Source organism: Alligator sinensis, unplaced genomic scaffold (assembly GCF_000455745.1).
Source record: "Alligator sinensis unplaced genomic scaffold, ASM45574v1 scaffold792_1, whole genome shotgun sequence".
In the NCBI taxonomy this organism is placed as follows: domain Eukaryota; kingdom Metazoa; phylum Chordata; order Crocodylia; family Alligatoridae; genus Alligator; species Alligator sinensis.
The window spans coordinates 82,196-98,270 of record NW_005842794.1 but is presented as its reverse complement, the minus strand read 5'-3'; the positions used below and the strand labels follow the sequence as shown (position 1 = coordinate 98,270).

The window sequence follows — 16,075 nt, the reverse complement described above, 5'->3', positions numbered from 1 at the left end:
TCTTTCCCTCTACTTCACCCTGCATTATGTTGTTGGCAAGGGTGTCCAGCCTTCGCATGATGTGTCCAAACCATTGCAGTTTCTTTTATCTCACAACCTTGATCAACAGTTCATAGGTTACAATTTCTTGACTGATATGTGAGAGAAAGATGCATAAAATAAGGCACTTTTGTCAGATCCCCTGACCAATATTTTGATATTTCCAAAAACTATTCCAGTTTAAATCTCATGCACACTTTCTGTGGATTTGTGAGACTTGTTAGGGTCAGACTTGGTCTATCATTTCATTGCATTCAATTGTATTATTTTATTAATAGTAAAACATTAATACTCATGACCATCTGTTTCTTTTCAGGTTTTTTGAATGATTCAGTTAGTAAATGCATTGTGGCTTTACGCTTAACTGTCGTAGTAAAAGTGAGCACCTGTATGTCAGCGGAAAGCCACTCAGATGACATTCAGTGTTCGGGGAAAGGAAAATGTATCACAAGACCATCTGAGGTAAGGTGAAACATTACTAAAATCTTCATGCACAGATTAGATTTTAAATTGGGTAATACATATAAACAAGTCAAAAGTTTAGAATGCAGTATTTATATGAGCATGCGCATGTATGCATGCATACCTGCTATTGTTTCCATAGATGTCATTGAATAATAACATTGTACTATTCTGTTACACCATTTGCAAAACTAAAGACATAAGAGGAAGGGAAAGACTAGTTCATAGATTCATAGAAGTTAGGGGCTGGAAAGGACCTCATGAGATCATCAGTTCCAGCCCCCTTGCTCTTAGGCAGGAAAGAAAAGACTGCTGGGGTCAGAGGACCCCAGCAAGGTGTGCATCCAGTCATCTTTTGAAGATCTCCAGGGTAGGTGACTGTGCCACCTCTGGGGACTAGTTAAAAGCACGAAGAATCATTCACTGACCACATAATAAAAAAATTATTATTATCCAGTCCAGAGTATATTTCATTACACTATAATAATGAACTTTCACCCTAAAGGAATACTCTTTCATTAATAATCTCTCTCTCTCTCTCTCTCTCTCTCTCTCTCTCTCTCTCTCTCTCATATATATATATATATATATATATATACTCAGAAGAGTAAAACTGATATATATTCAACTTGTCATGACAACACTATAAATGAGATAAGTTCTTAAAATTTCACACAGGAGAGAGAGTGGGGGCACACAGCCTGACCTGAGAGCATAGAGGAAAGGGAAAAGGAGAGGTTGCATTGGAGCAAGCTGAGATACTCAAAGACTGTGATTAATGGGGGAGCAGTTGACAGTTGGGAGTCCAAATCTTTAAGTAACCCTGCAGCTCTGTTGGATTCCATGTGTGCTGTCTGTACATTTTACAGGGGTACAGGTTGTATCCGTGTTGGCCTAAGGACATAGGCAGGCAAGGTTCTTTTGGTAAATCTGATATCTTTTATTAGATAGTTGGAAAAATTTTTCTTTGCCAGCTTTTGGGTACAAATACCCTTCTTCAGGCTGAGGAAGCATTTGCAGTTTGTCTGTGCTCTTCCTGGATGGAATGAATAGTAACGAAGCCAGAGGCTGGTATGCATGCAAGAAAACCAGTCAGTGAAGATGTAAACATTGAGGAACCAGTGGGTAAGAGACAGGGGAGTGTGGGGGAAGGTAGAGAAGAGGAATGAATGTAGCTGGTAAATAGTGGAGAGGTACCTGGGGAGTCCCAGCAGGTTAAGCAGGTTATAATGTGTCATAAATCCAATATCTATATTTAGACCATAATTTTTTGTATCTGGTAGGTTGATGAAGTGAAGTTCATAGGTTCATCTGTGAAAGATGTTTTGTAAATTCCCTTTGAGGGTTAGAACTGAGATTTTGGAGAGAGTGTGGTTTTCTTGTGAGAAATGTGCCCCCACAGGTAATTGGGTATTTTTGTCTTTGATGGATTTCCGGTGTGTGCTCGTTCTGGTACACAATTGTTTTTGGTCTCTCCTCCATATTTTCCATCAGGGCATTTGGTGCTTTGGATGGCATATATTACATGTCTGGAAGTGCAGCTGTAAGATCCAGGAATGCTGGTGGTTCTGTTATGGGGTATAGTAATTGTGGGTGTGGTGGAGATATGTTGTTAGGTTTTACATTTCTCATCATGGCATGATCTGGATCCATTCGGTGTGTTTTGGGCTGTAGGAAGTTTGCTTCTGGTGATGAGGTTTGCAAGGTTTGGTGCTTGTTTGAAGGCTAGGATGGGTGGTTCTGGAAAGATCTCTTTAATAACAATTAGGTCTTTTTTTAGTATGCGTTGCAATTGTTTGAGGATTTTCTGTATAGTTTCAAGGGAGGAGTAATATATCATAACCAGTGGTGTGTGATTCATGGGCGTTTTCCTTATGTACTGCAGCAATTCTTCACATGGTATCCAGGTGGCTCTTTCAAAAGTGCGATCTACCTCTCTGGAGGAGTGTCCTTGTTGAGTGAAAGCCAAAAGCAAGAATCGTGATATGTACCCAAAAGCTTGCAAAGAAGAATTTTTCCAACTACAGGTAGTCCTCGGACTTACGACACAATTGGTTTCTGAAAACCACATCTTAAGTCGAAACATTGTAACTCAGAACCGATTTTTCTCATAGGAAACAATGTTAAAAATGGGGGATTGGTTCCTGAACCAAGGTCCGATACCCTATTTCCATAAAAAATAACCTAGAATTTTGTATTCAATTACAGAGTACAGAGATGAGTAATATAGCTACATTAATGTATTTATATTGTAAATAGCAATCATATTGATTTGGAAGAACTTCTTTGAGGTGACTTTGCTGGACTTTTTAAAGGGTTCTTGGCTGGAGTCTGCTCAGGAGTCTTGGCTGTAGGTTTTTCTGGAGTTTTGTCTGCTTTCTTAAAGAAAATGTCCAAGGAAGTTTGGACAGATGTTCTCCAGAGACATGTGTGATGCAGCGAACTTGTTCACTGGCATGGCATTGCATCACATCAGATTAAGCATTATAAAGTTGAAACTGACGTCAGAAAGTTGAAACAGGGTGTCAATTTATAAATGTAAGTGCGAAACATTGTAAGTGGAGGCAATACTGCCTGTATTTGAGTTGGTCTAATAAAATAGACCAGATTTACTGAAAGAACCTTGTCTGTACATCTTTACTTTTATAGTTTTATATAGTCTAACTCCTTTCTCACTCTGTGCTTGTATGTTATTCAGAAATTATTGAATAGTGCCACTGATTCCTCTGAGCATAATCTTGGGAAGAAACAATGCAGAACAATTTTACAAAGTCTCGAATTTTTCCTTCCTGTATCTGAGTATTGCTCTTGTTGAAGTTATCAGTGCAGTGTTCTTTCTTTTTTAATAATATTATCTTAAAGAACTATAATAACGATAATAGGAATTTCAGTGATCACTGTGGATGGTTTTTGTGGTCAAATAATTGTTCCAGACAAAATACCTTATAAATATAGGAATATTCCTGTTAGATAACACCCTTTTAGTCTGTTTTCTGTATAACACTGAAAAATTAGTTGGGGATTCTGTGACTTAGGCCATATCTTCTCTATTAGCTTACATGGAAGAATTGTGTTGAATATATGCAGTTTTTATTGCAAAAATAATAATAAAAAGCATAGAACACAAATGTGCACATTTAATCTTGGCTTTATTAAGATTTACTTGGGAGATAAACGTAGTAGTTGCTGTTGAGCAAATATTAACAGCTGTGAGCCTGCTGTGAGCACAAAAAAGTTGGCATGGTTAGGACATTCAGTAATAGCTCAGCTGTTACAATTTACTAATTTAAATTCTAAATTAAGCCCACTAAATTGACAGGAAATGAAAATTTGAATAGTAACAGTAATAATTGAACTGCTACAAAAATATGTCTACCCATGACAGTACTAATGCCTGGAAAAATGCAACAGCTGCTTCAGTCCTGAAAATGAATTTCTAAAATGCTTGAGGTAATGTTTATATAAAATTATTATAATTTTACAGGACACTTAGAAATAAATAAAATACAGATGTTTGTCTCATCATTTCATAACAGTAGTTAAACTGAAAATAACTTGTACGTGTCTCTGTATGAACTAGCATGTTCACTAAAAAAAAAAGGGGGAAAAATCAGGTATTTCTTCCTTTCAACTATTTTCTGCCTATTTCATCTGTTTGGATAACATGCTAATATCTTACTGTATTCTGTGCTTTGTTAATGGAGACATGTATTACACTGAGGGCCCCTCTACACATTACAGGTATTGCACAATTAAATGGTTAATTGAGCAATTACCTGCAGACCAGGTACACGTGCAAAGTAGCTATCATACAATAAAAAGCTCCAACCAGCTATAAATTTAGACCTAAAAAATGTGTACTACTTTTATACCTGGTTGTTACTGAGCTTTAATTTGCACATGTAGCAGGGTCTTACTTGCTGCTGAGAGCCCTGTCAGCTGATGGGGCTCTCAGCTGCAGGGCTATATCATGCCCAGTGAAACCCCCACAAACCTTCGGGATCCCTAGGGCTCAGGGGTGCATGAAACCCCCAGACCCTGGGGATTATGGTAGCCATGATCCCTAGGGCTCCAGGGTGTGGGAAGCCCCTAGGGCCTGGGTATTGCTATAGGGGCGATCCTCCATCCTGGGGATGCGGAGAAACCCCTAGGGCTGGAGGATCACCCTGGTGGGAGGATCACCTGTGCGGTTATTCTCTGGCCCCAGGGGTTTCCCCACATCCCTGGGATGGGGAGATCACCACAGTGGGGATCTGTCAGCCATGGGGGTGCAAGGGTGCCCCCATGGCTGGTAGTCCTTTAACTGGGTTGTGTGGGGCTTCCAGCCATGGGAGCCTGCTTCTTGCTATTACGGGGGAAGCCTGTGTGGCATGGCAGGAGGCATGATGGTGTGAATCATGCATTAGATCCTATTCTACCTTTACCTGCACATGTAGAGGGGGCGTAATGATGTACTGAGCCTTGTAGACCTTTAAGACCTTGTAGACATTTAATATGTGAAATAAGAAGCTCTAGCAGACGTAAAAATTACCCTTAAATAGGTTAGCATGTTTAGTGGAATGACTATTAAAAAAGGGAGCTGATTGGTAACACCTGTGAAGTAAAGAACATGGATCATTAATGAGCCATTGACTCCCTTAGCTGCCTGAATAGTAATACCAGAGCTGCACCATACTGCCCCATCCTTGTCTCTACCTGACTTGAGGCAGAGTGGGGGGAGAAATGGGGGGCAGTGTCTGAAATGTCACATAGTCCCGGATCTCACATTGTCCTATATGGTCACCCTACTATACTCCATTTCCAGAGGCATAACACTACAGCCAGGCATGTGTGGCAGCTGCCACACATGGTGGCAGCAGCAGTTGGGTTTTTTTCCACCTGTCCCTCTCTTCTTCCTGCCCCCGCCTCCCCCCCAAGTCAGTGCCCAGGGCAGTTATCCCATCCTATTGCCCTTTTTGATCCTGAGACAACCAAAGTATTAAATAGTCTCGATGAGATCAGTATTTGAAAAAACTATTGCAACTTGTTAGTGAGACAAAAATGATTAAATGGTTTTGGGCAGGGGGTTTACTGAGATTCAAGAAAATCTATAAATTGCATAAAAATGGTTGGATTACTTTTTGCTGATAAAAGCTGTCATGTCTTCAGGTTGCTGCTCTGCTCTTAACTCGTAATGTTCATCTCTGACTTTCTGTGGTTGAGATTGTCAGCTACACATCTACCCTTCAATCTCTGTTACAGTCATTCTCTCCAATCTCTGTTAAAGTCATTCAACTGTATTTGCAGTATTAGAAGAGAGAGAAAAATAAAATTTACATGCCATTTGTTTACTTTGAATACCATAGCTCCTATTTCTCAGCAAAATGAACAGCTGTGGCTGAATACAACTTTTTGCACTTACGTTAGAGCACCCTGTGGGAAGATAAACAAATGTCTATTATTGCCTTGATTTATTTTAAAGAGAAAGACATGGGGTCACTTGAAGGACTCTGGTTAGTAAGGTGATGCAGTCGTTAGTCACTCCTTTGCTAGCTGTTCTAGGAGTCAGGAACCTACCCTTACATGTTTCTTCAATCAAAGCAGAGTTAGCAGATACTGTGTTCCTCACCTTTTCCTTTCCAAGGGAGTTGGTAGTAGGCAATCATCCATCCTCTGGATCATGGTGTACACCTAAGAGGTCTAGTCAGATGCCTGATGAATCTATTTGGGGCTGACAAGCCCAATTTGAGAGCAACGCAGCTTCTTACAAGTTTCACAGATCCCTATGTTGTCTGAGTTGGAGTCCAAGTTTACAGCATGTTGCTTCTTCTTTCTCACTTTGCTTCCATCCTCTGGATCAAAGCCGCTTCATGTTGAGCTGCATGCAGTGCCAGATGTTCCCTTCAGATTGGACAGATCTACGTTGATGTTGAACGACTTTATATAATTTTTGCATACATTGTGGTACTGCCGTAGAGGGCAAGCCCACATTATAGAGTTGTCTTGAATCTCAGTATACATAATATTCTTGGGGACATAGTAGTGTTTGCAGTAATAAGTATTTCCTGACGTCAGGAAATCGAGATACATCAATTCCAATTGAAATCCATATGAATCAAAGTTGCGTATTAACCTATAAGTAAAGTTCCAGGAACTTTACTTATCCAGGTACAACAGTTTTAGTTTATATTTGTTCCTAGCAAAGATAATAAATAAGTAATAAGAGAAACATTTGTTAAAGGCATGACTCTCAGTGGAAGCCACTTCTAACATAGTGTAACATATGGGTGGCTGACAGTGCAATCGGAACTATGGGACAAAGAGAAGCTACCAAGTAGCAAGTTTCTAAAAGATGTAGAAAGACCTACAGAGAGCAATATCCTTAACTGGCCTTAACTGCAGTTAACATTTTGGGTTCAAAACTATAGCTCTTCTCCTTTAATTTTTACAGAAAATCCTTTGAATTATAGCATTTCAACTGGACTATGTTTTATGATCCCTCTGCATGCTATTAAGCTATTGCAACGATCATTTTACATTGCATCATTCTGAGGTTAAGCCACCAAAACATCACACATGATGTTTCCAAGCTTAACTAATTTATGATTAGCTTCTGACACCAATCAAAATAAAAATGCTTAATTGTGTGTTTAGCCATAATGGTTTTTTAAATCCATTTGGCTTTTCTTACTCCTTGGCCCTTTAGTTACATGATAATATAAGCCAAGAAACTTTGATACAGAGCCAATATGACCAGTGTTGTTCAATGAACTTGAGTGTGGGAGATGCAGGCTTAATTGAGTGTGATATTTCTGAGTCTGTTTTCTTCATCTTAGGTGAGAAAGGCCCTGAAATTGTGCTGTGATTTCCCTAGTGAAATAGCAAATGACTTCCAAAATTATGTAGTCAGTGAGTGTATCTGTGTGAATTTTACTGCAGAGTTGACTAATTAGCTCCGCAGTAAAGCATCACCATCTACATGTGCAGTGCTATTAGGCCACAGTAAAATAATGAAATCTGCTGTAGGATAGTATTGCCCAATACAAGTACTATCCTGCAGCAGAGTTATTTAGTGTGCCACAACACATGTGTAGAAGGTGACCAGGGCTGACTGGGGCATGAGGGTGCTATACTGTCAGGGCTGCCTGCTAGCTTGTAGCACCCTTGTGCCCCAGCCAGCCTCTCTGCAGCACGTTATGATGAAGCCAAACAGTTCCTGGCTGGCAGGCTGACTTCCTGGATTCCCTGCCCCAGTCCCAGATGCACATGTAAAAGTTATGCCCACGAGCAGTAAAGTCCAGCACGAACTGCACTGGAGTTTATTAAGGCATATTAATAGCATGTGTAGATGTGTCCAGCGTGTATCAGCCATTGTGTCAGTCCTCCATAAGACTTATCTTCTGTCCTTCTTTTTGCAATGTTGAAGGGTTAATTTTCTTTAAATTTACAACAAGCCCTTTGTGATTTCCCTTTTTAAAAAATATATAATTCATTCTGTTATACAATCTAGTTTTCCAAGATGCAAAGCATGTTCTTAGAAGAAAGCTTAAAAGGCCTAATACCAGAAATAAACTAAGAACTCTGCTGACTATAGTCATTGCTTCCACTGCCAACAGGAAGATTAATGATGGTCTTTGTATATTTACACACCTCCCGGTTTTGGTTCAAAGCTATTTTAATGTAACAGGCTGTATCATGTACTTTAATGGGACTATAAAGTATAATTAACAGTGTGCTATAGTAAAAATACAGAGGCATGCTGTAATTTGTGGAGTGTGTAAAACAACAAACAAACTAACCCTGGGTCAAACCAGAGGTCCTTACTCATTTCTTACTCAGGTAAGCATACACACATACTTCAAATGGTATTTTCACCTACTTTTGAATACTTTGTAAAATAAAATGGAAAGGGTTTCTAGGGGAATAGTTTCCCTTCCATTTTTTTGCTACAGTGGGAATGAAAGGAGTTGAAAATATGTTCCTTTAGCCAAAATTGTGCTGAGGGAGGGGATGCTGAATGACGGTGACATTCTGTTTCCTTTCTTCTGTACCCAGAGGTATCTTCTATGTGAACTTCACGTTGTTATGATCTGTAGGTTGTGGGATTGTGGCATGGGTGCACAGGAGGAAAGATCATTCTCCCTGACATTTATTTTCCAGCAATAGAATTGGTGTTTAATTGTAAAATGCTATCCATAAGATGGTAGTGATAGCATCATCATCATCTTTTATACTTCAGCTTCATATAGACAAAAAAAGAAATCAAGGTATAATGGAAAAAGGAATAAGTAACTCAAAAGGCCCGGGTTTTTTTTTCTTTGCTTTGGCTTTCTACACAGGGCTTTTCTTTAGATCTTGAGACATACTTTGGGTTTTTGGGTCATTGTTTTGGCTACCTATATAGAAAGCAAAAATCACTTCCCCAAAAAGTTGGTCTGTCACTTAACCTTCACCTCTCCCACAGCCTCTCTATAGATGTGTTTAATACAGGTTTCCCTTAATTTATGTGGGTTCTTTATATGTGAATTTGCTCTTATGTGATAAGCATATTTAGACCCATAATTCGTTATATGCAAGGTAAAATAGCTCTTATGTGATCAGCATAGATGCCCCCCTGCTGCCCAAGCAGGTAAGTCGGGGGGAGAGGTGGGAGGGGAAAGGGCCATGACTCCACTCACCCCAGCCCTGGCTGCAGCGGCCCCAGGAGTGGCCGGCACCAGATGCCTGCAGCTGCTGGGCTGCACTGTGACCAGAACCCCACCCAGGACTTTCTTTCCCCACTCACACGAGCTCCTGCTGCAGCAGTCCCAGGCGCAGCCAATGCCAGCTGCCTGTAGCTGCTGGGCTGCACCATGCCCTGGTGCAGGCAGCTGTTGTCGGCCGGTCCTGGGGCCGCTGCAGCTGGGGCTGCGGTGAGTACCACTCCATGCACCACTGGGAGCTCCGCTTGTCCTCGCTCACCCCTGCCTGTGCAGGAGCGGCCCTGGGAGCAGCCGACACCAGATGCCTGCACCAGGCATGGCGCAGCCCAGGAGCAGAGGTGAGTGAGGACAAGCGGAGTCCAGGTGCGGGGGGACAGGCAGAGCGTGGTGCAGCCCCGTGGCTGCAGGTAGCTGGCACCAGCTGCTCCTGGAGCCACTGCAGCTAACGCTGGGATGAGTGCCTCTCTGTTCTCTCTGCTTTGCTGCCCTGTGCAGCTCTGGAAGTGGTGCCCCTCCCCACGCCCCTTCCCTAGTCCCAGCCCCACTCCCTCCTTCCCTCTCTCACCGCCATAGGAACCTGTCCCTATTTGTTACATTGTAAAGTATGCTCGCTTTATGCAAATTCCATTTATGTGCTGTTCTCGGGGAACACATGTACCACATAAATCAAGGGAAACCTGTATATGAACACATTGATGGAGAGCAGGGAATTAGGATCCTTGTTGCTTAATTGCAGAACCAAAGGTCTCTGTTATTTAATGTAAAGTAGAATTGGTTAGATTGTATGCTGTAATAAACCATGTGTCTTCCTTAGATGCCAAAGGGGCAGCACCATTTGTTATACATACCCAGGCTAAGCTTTTCACAAAATGAATGCCTAAGATAGGTTCAGGCAGACAAGGTTCCTTGGGTGAATTTGATATCTTTTATTAGACCAACCCAAATGGTTGGAGAATAGTTATTAAGCAAGCTTTCGGGTTCAAAAACCCTTCGTCAGGCTAAGGAAGCTGCAGCAGTTGGTGTGTGCTCTTCCTGGATGGAAGATAGGTTCAGAAGCCCATCTGCAGGGGAACATAAATAAACATCTTGACTTCTGAAAAGTGCTGAGTACACAGCAGCTTTCACTGAAATCTCAAGGGGAAAAAGTATTGTAAGTTACACAGGACTGAATTGGGTCAATGGGGGCTGTGCACCTAGAAATCAGGCAACATTTATTTAATATACATTTAAGGACCTAACTTTAGGCACTCAGGTTCAAAACATTTTGGCATTGTATAATATAATAATCGTACAATCACAGAGTCCAGCTGAACTCTAGGTTTATTGAACCCCTTTCTTATGATTTTTCATCATTTGCCAATGGTTCCTGCTATTCTTCACGATTCCCAATTTTAGTGAATTTGGATGTTCTGGGATCTCCCTCATGCACATTCATTGAACACTGAGATGCATGACTTTACTATTGACTTAAACTATTGCTGTGAATTGTGTTTTTGGTTTTGTTTAGTGTGCAGATTCCCTTAACACTTGTAAAACAACCAAAAATAATTCATACAATTATGTAAATTTGAATAAATTTGAAGTCCAAAGATTTTAAATTATTAGATCTATGGTAATTACATCCCTGAAATGTGTATTCCTCAGTAAACCATAAAACATAATGTACACCTTTGCAGTTCACCGTCATTTTGCTCAGTGCTGATTGGCTATCTTAATAATGCTGCCCTTCCACATGATTAAGTTTGTAGGTTGCAACTATACTGGGGCCTTGGCACCAGCAGTTGAAAAAAATGTAAACCAAAATCTAAGATAAAACATAAAATAACATACTATGATATTACATATGTGGCAAGAAATTAGAATTAATGAGGAGTGGCACCCCACTTCTGGACTCCTACATGCTACATATTCAAATTAAAGTGCCATTCAAACTAGCCACAAAGATATTCCACATAAAAAGCGGAACATCTTTCTGGCTGTCTGCCCTTTTATGGTGCTATAGGTGCATATTGAGACTGTTGCTCCTTGTTCTGTCATCTGCCACCACTGAGAATAGTCTAGCTCCATTCTCTTTCAAACCTTGCTTCAGGTATTTGAAGGCTGCTATTAAGTCTCCTTTCAGTCTCCTCTTCTCTAGACTAAATAAGCCCAGTTCCCTCAGTCTTCCCTCATAAGTCATGTGCCCCAGCCCCCCTCACCATTTTTCTTCTCCTCCGCTGGACTTTCTTCAATTTGTCCACATCCTTTCTGTAGGGGACCCAAAACTGAACAAAGTACTCCAGATGTGGCCTCACCAGTGCTGAATAGAGGAGAAACATCACATCCTTTGACCTACTGGCAACACACCTACTAATGCAGCCCAGGATGCCATTAGCCTTCTTGGCAACAAGGGCACATTGCTAGCTCATGTTCAGCTTATTGTCCATTGTAATCCCCAGGTCCTTTTTTGCAGATGCTCCAGCTAGTTTTCTATCCATCCTATAGTCCATTCATTCAGCCTTAACTTGCCTGTGAAAATGTTGTGGGAGACCATATCAAAAGCCTTGCTACAATCGAGGTACACAACATCCAGTGGTCTCCCCACATCCACAGAGCCAGTCATCTCATCATAGAAGGTAGTCAGGTTGGTCAGCCATGACTTGCCCCTGGTGAATCCATGATGACTGTTCCTAATCACCTTCTTCTCCTCCAAGTGCTTAGAAAGGGATTCCTCAATGATTTGCTCCATGATTTTTCCAGGGACTGAGGTGAGTCTGACTAGTTTATAGTTGCCTGGGTCCCCCTTTTTTCCTTTCTTAAATATGGGCACTATGGTTGCCCTTTTCCAATCATCCAGGACCTCTCCTGATGGCCATGGGTTTTCAAAGATAATGGCCAATGGCTTTGCAATCATATCAGCCAGCTCCCTCAGCACCCTCGGGTACATCACATCCGGCTCCATGAACATTCTGTATGTTAGTTAAGTAAAATACACAGGAGAATTATTTATAAATGTTACATTAGTGGTTTAGAGCCGTTTTGTTTCCCTTTAGGCTACTGTGATAGTGTATCATTTGTTTTTCATTTTGAATTGTTCAGACAAATGAGTACATGTCACCTTCTCGGGGAAAAAAAGTGTAATACCATCATTTAGGAAAAATGAAGATGACAAAGCTAATAACAAATAATGACACCTAATCATTTCTAAAGAATAATGTCTGAATCTCAAACCTATTATCTGTCATTAGACGTTTGAATTTCAACTGTTGTAACACTTTTCATTGTCAGAGTTTCAAAACCCATTTTGTTAGCTATACTTTATGGCAGATTGTTACCCCCAAACCATCTTTTGACATAAGCATCATCATTATATTTAGCTTTTAAACTGCCAATTTTGTTGATATTATTGAATGAAACCCTAATTGTACCATTTTTGGTGAAATTTAATTAAATATTGGTCTCAATCAGCTACTCTAAGCACAAGTGACTGAACCTGAGAATAATGCGGGTGAGAATATATGTTAAATGACCAGGAATGCATTATGTTCTCACTTTGTGCTATGTTAGAGTTAATGAATTATACATACATGCATAAAATACATATGCACATACATACATATGTGGATTTGCAGAAGGAATAGTAATTTTAACATAACTATGTCTATGCATGAGCAGTATTTGCTAGGGCTGTATGAAGCTTTGGGTGCTGATTCAATTCGGGGGGAGATTCGGCCACGGCGGGGCTGGAAGAGCAGGCAGGGGTCAGGGTGCTTGTAGCAGAGCTCCCCCATGTGGTGTGGGATACCGGGGGGGGCAGCAGGGATTGCCCCCCAATGGGCAGGAGCCAGTGAGTGCAGGCTTTTTTTTTTCTTCCAAAAAGCCAGGAGCTGGGGCCACGTGAGACTGGGAGAGTGGTTCCTCCAAAGTGATTTGGAGATTCGGCAGCAGCCCTATCTCTGAATCAGATTTGGCTGAATCGATTCAGGACAGTGATTCGAATCACCGAATCCAAAGCGAATACTAGCCACTTTGCACAGGCCTAGTATTTGCTGCCAAACTGTATTTTTGTATGTGTTTACTTTTTAGGAGCAAGCCTGTGGGCAAATGTGCTTTTCTACATATTTTGAATTATCAGTGTTCACCATAACTGTTTAGTGACCTACACCAGGCAATTAATTCTGTTGAAGATCCTGAACAAATAATAATTTGGCTGTACAGTGTAGTATATGGTAATGTTTGTGAAGTGATGTTAACTTCTTCAAAACTAGAGCCTTACAAAGACACTCTTATGGCCCCAGAGGAACAGACTTCCACCTTCAGCTCCCTCTGTGCAAAAATCTTTTTTATTTTTTACCTATGGGGACTTTTTACCATTTTTAATTTTCCCTGAGCTTGAGAAAGGGCATGTGTGCCTGAAAGCTTGCAGAAAAAGATTTTTTTTTGCAATTTCTTAGTTGGTCTAATAAAAGTTATTATCGTTGAACCAAGAGTTTTAGTTTTGCATTTCTTTTAATCTCAGACCAACACGACTACCAAATACATCCGTAAACTTAGAGCCAGCACGTGAAAGAAATTACAAAAAATACAAAGAATATGGATCAATTTGAGGATGAAAACCAATTTGCACGCTCTGAAATCATCAAGATTTTTTGCCAAGCATTATGTGTAATCCCATTTATTACTCAAAAGTTCAAAGATCAGAAGAGGTTTATATGTGGATGACTTTAAATCCACAGATGATGATAATGATTAAAAAAAAATCTTAAAGGTGACAGAATTCCATGGAACAATGGGTTCAGTTTCTGTTGTTTGTCAAAAATCATATAACTCTATTTCATGGCAAGGGTAAATACAAAACAAATGCAGGACGTTTTTTCTGACTTTTTGGTTCCCTGATGCTTCTTTGGCATGCTTGGATATTTTAATGTAGGGTTTAAGAGAATATGGTATCTTTCTTATTCTTGATCCCAGTAATTCTTATTCTGAGCCTCCTTTCCTATGGTAGACATGGGGAAACTTAGCCTAATATTTTAGAATGTACGTTTACCTATTCTGTTTCTTTCTTATCAATGTACATCTGTATTGGGACAGCAAATGAGATTTTCTAGATCTTCGCTCAAGGATAGTATTTATTTTAGATTTTAGGTGAAATGATTGTCTTTCCTCTGTAGAGGTATCCACAAGCATGTTTTAATCTACGTTGCTCACATGGGGGTTTTATTCACCAGACTTGCATAATGTACCTCCATCAACCTCAACGTGTTTTCAGTCATTTATAACTTTGCCTGTGGAGCCTTAAATCAGTAATCTTGTATATATACATCATGATAGCATCTCTTCTTTTATGATCACGTGTTCTTTTTTTTTCTTCCAGGACCTTTGCCTCATTCACTGCATATGATGGATGGTGCTTAATAAGAGAGAAGTTATTCAGTATTTTGTCTTCTCCCACTTGTTCAACATCTGGCCCCATGCCTTATACTGAATAGCATTCAAACCCTGCTAAGGCAGAATTATTAATTTCCTCATGAACTTTTCCATGGCACTCATTACTGGTTTATTTGAGTGCTTCATAAATGTTGTTTTATTTTCAGAACAGTCCTTGAAGGTGAGATGGTGGTAGTATTCCCACTTTACCAGTGAGGATCTGAAATAGAGAGAAAGGTTAAAAGTAACTTTAAGTGTTTAACCTGAGATGTCAATGACCTAATTTTTCAAAACCTACTTTATGTATGTTTAAAGCAGAGTTCCCATTGCATTCAGTTGCAGCTAAGAGTGATGAGTGTCTGTGCATATCGTTGCAGTGTCTTAAGTTATGCATGCAAAAATGAGGGAGATGTAACTAGTGACTTTCCTTGGAAAGTCTGGGTTAAATGTCTTGCCTAGCATCATAGAGGAATTCTGTGGCAGAGACAAAGATAGGAACTGTGTTCTGGGGCATCTTTCAGCAAAGGCATAGCAAGCTCATTGAGCACCTACAGATTTTGGAGGTGGTAGGAGTAGGAATTATGCTGCTCACTGGAGAATGGAGAAAGGAAGGAATGGTACTAGTTGGGGCTCTCTTCACCTGAGCAGCAGCTGCTACTGCTGCTGCTGTAGCAGCTTGAGCCTGGGCTGCTACCAGTGAGCGACAGGAACACCCCAGGTATACCTCCTGGTGTCCTGTTCATCCAACCCCATTAGGGATACAGCTGTGCCCCTCCTGGGATAGTGTCATTACACTCCCCTCCTTTTACCCCTCTCCCCCTCCCCAGTACACCATTTAGCATGGGGTAGGCTATGCCGGTTATGACAAAAACTCTTGCGGGGAGGCGGCCATACTGGTGCCCCCTGCAAGTCGGTGAGTGGGGCTGGTGCCCTGCTTGCCACAGTTTAGTTGCTGGCTTTCAGTGCCTTTAAGCTTTGAATAACCTCTCTCTCTCTCTGGTGTCCTGCCTCATTCTCTGCACCTGTTCCATCTTTTGCAATAAATGAGTGTTTTGTTACACAGCTATGAGTTATTTTCTGAGCCAGGTCCAGAGTATTCATTGAAGGAGCTGGGGGTCCAGTGGAAAAATAGTGATTATGAAATTATTTTGTCTCATAATACATGCATATAAAATGGGGTTGTATTAAGGTTGCATAAGGAACTTTACTTCTGGCATTTCCTAATTTTTAGGATTTTTTTTTCTTTTTCAAGCATAGAGTGCACCTGTGTGCATGTACTTAATGGAGAAAACAATGAAAAAATGACTTATTTTAGAAGCTTAACAGGTTTGCTTCTTCCTGACTGCAGCCTATGTCCTATCTTCTTGCTTCCATTATCCTTCATTCCAGCTGGGTTATTGAGTTACTTAACTTATGAAGTCACCATAACCCATTTATATATTATCCCAGGAGGCTTAACAGTTGCTAGTAGGGGTGAAGTCATTCAG

The 16,075-nt window shown here is 40.7% G+C and overlaps 1 protein-coding gene across 1 annotated transcript in view; it reads left to right on the top strand.

Moving 5' to 3' along the window:
- The window catches only part of LOC102374937 (delta and Notch-like epidermal growth factor-related receptor), a gene marked incomplete at its 3' end in the record, with an annotated part of 141,306 nt that overhangs the window by 68,519 nt on the left and 56,712 nt on the right, over nucleotides 1-16,075 (top strand). Inside the window, exon 6 of the mRNA XM_025191224.1 lies at nucleotides 356-501. Within this exon, the coding sequence (XP_025047009.1) occupies nucleotides 356-501 (146 nt within the window). The remainder of the gene's footprint in view (nucleotides 1-355; nucleotides 502-16,075) is intronic.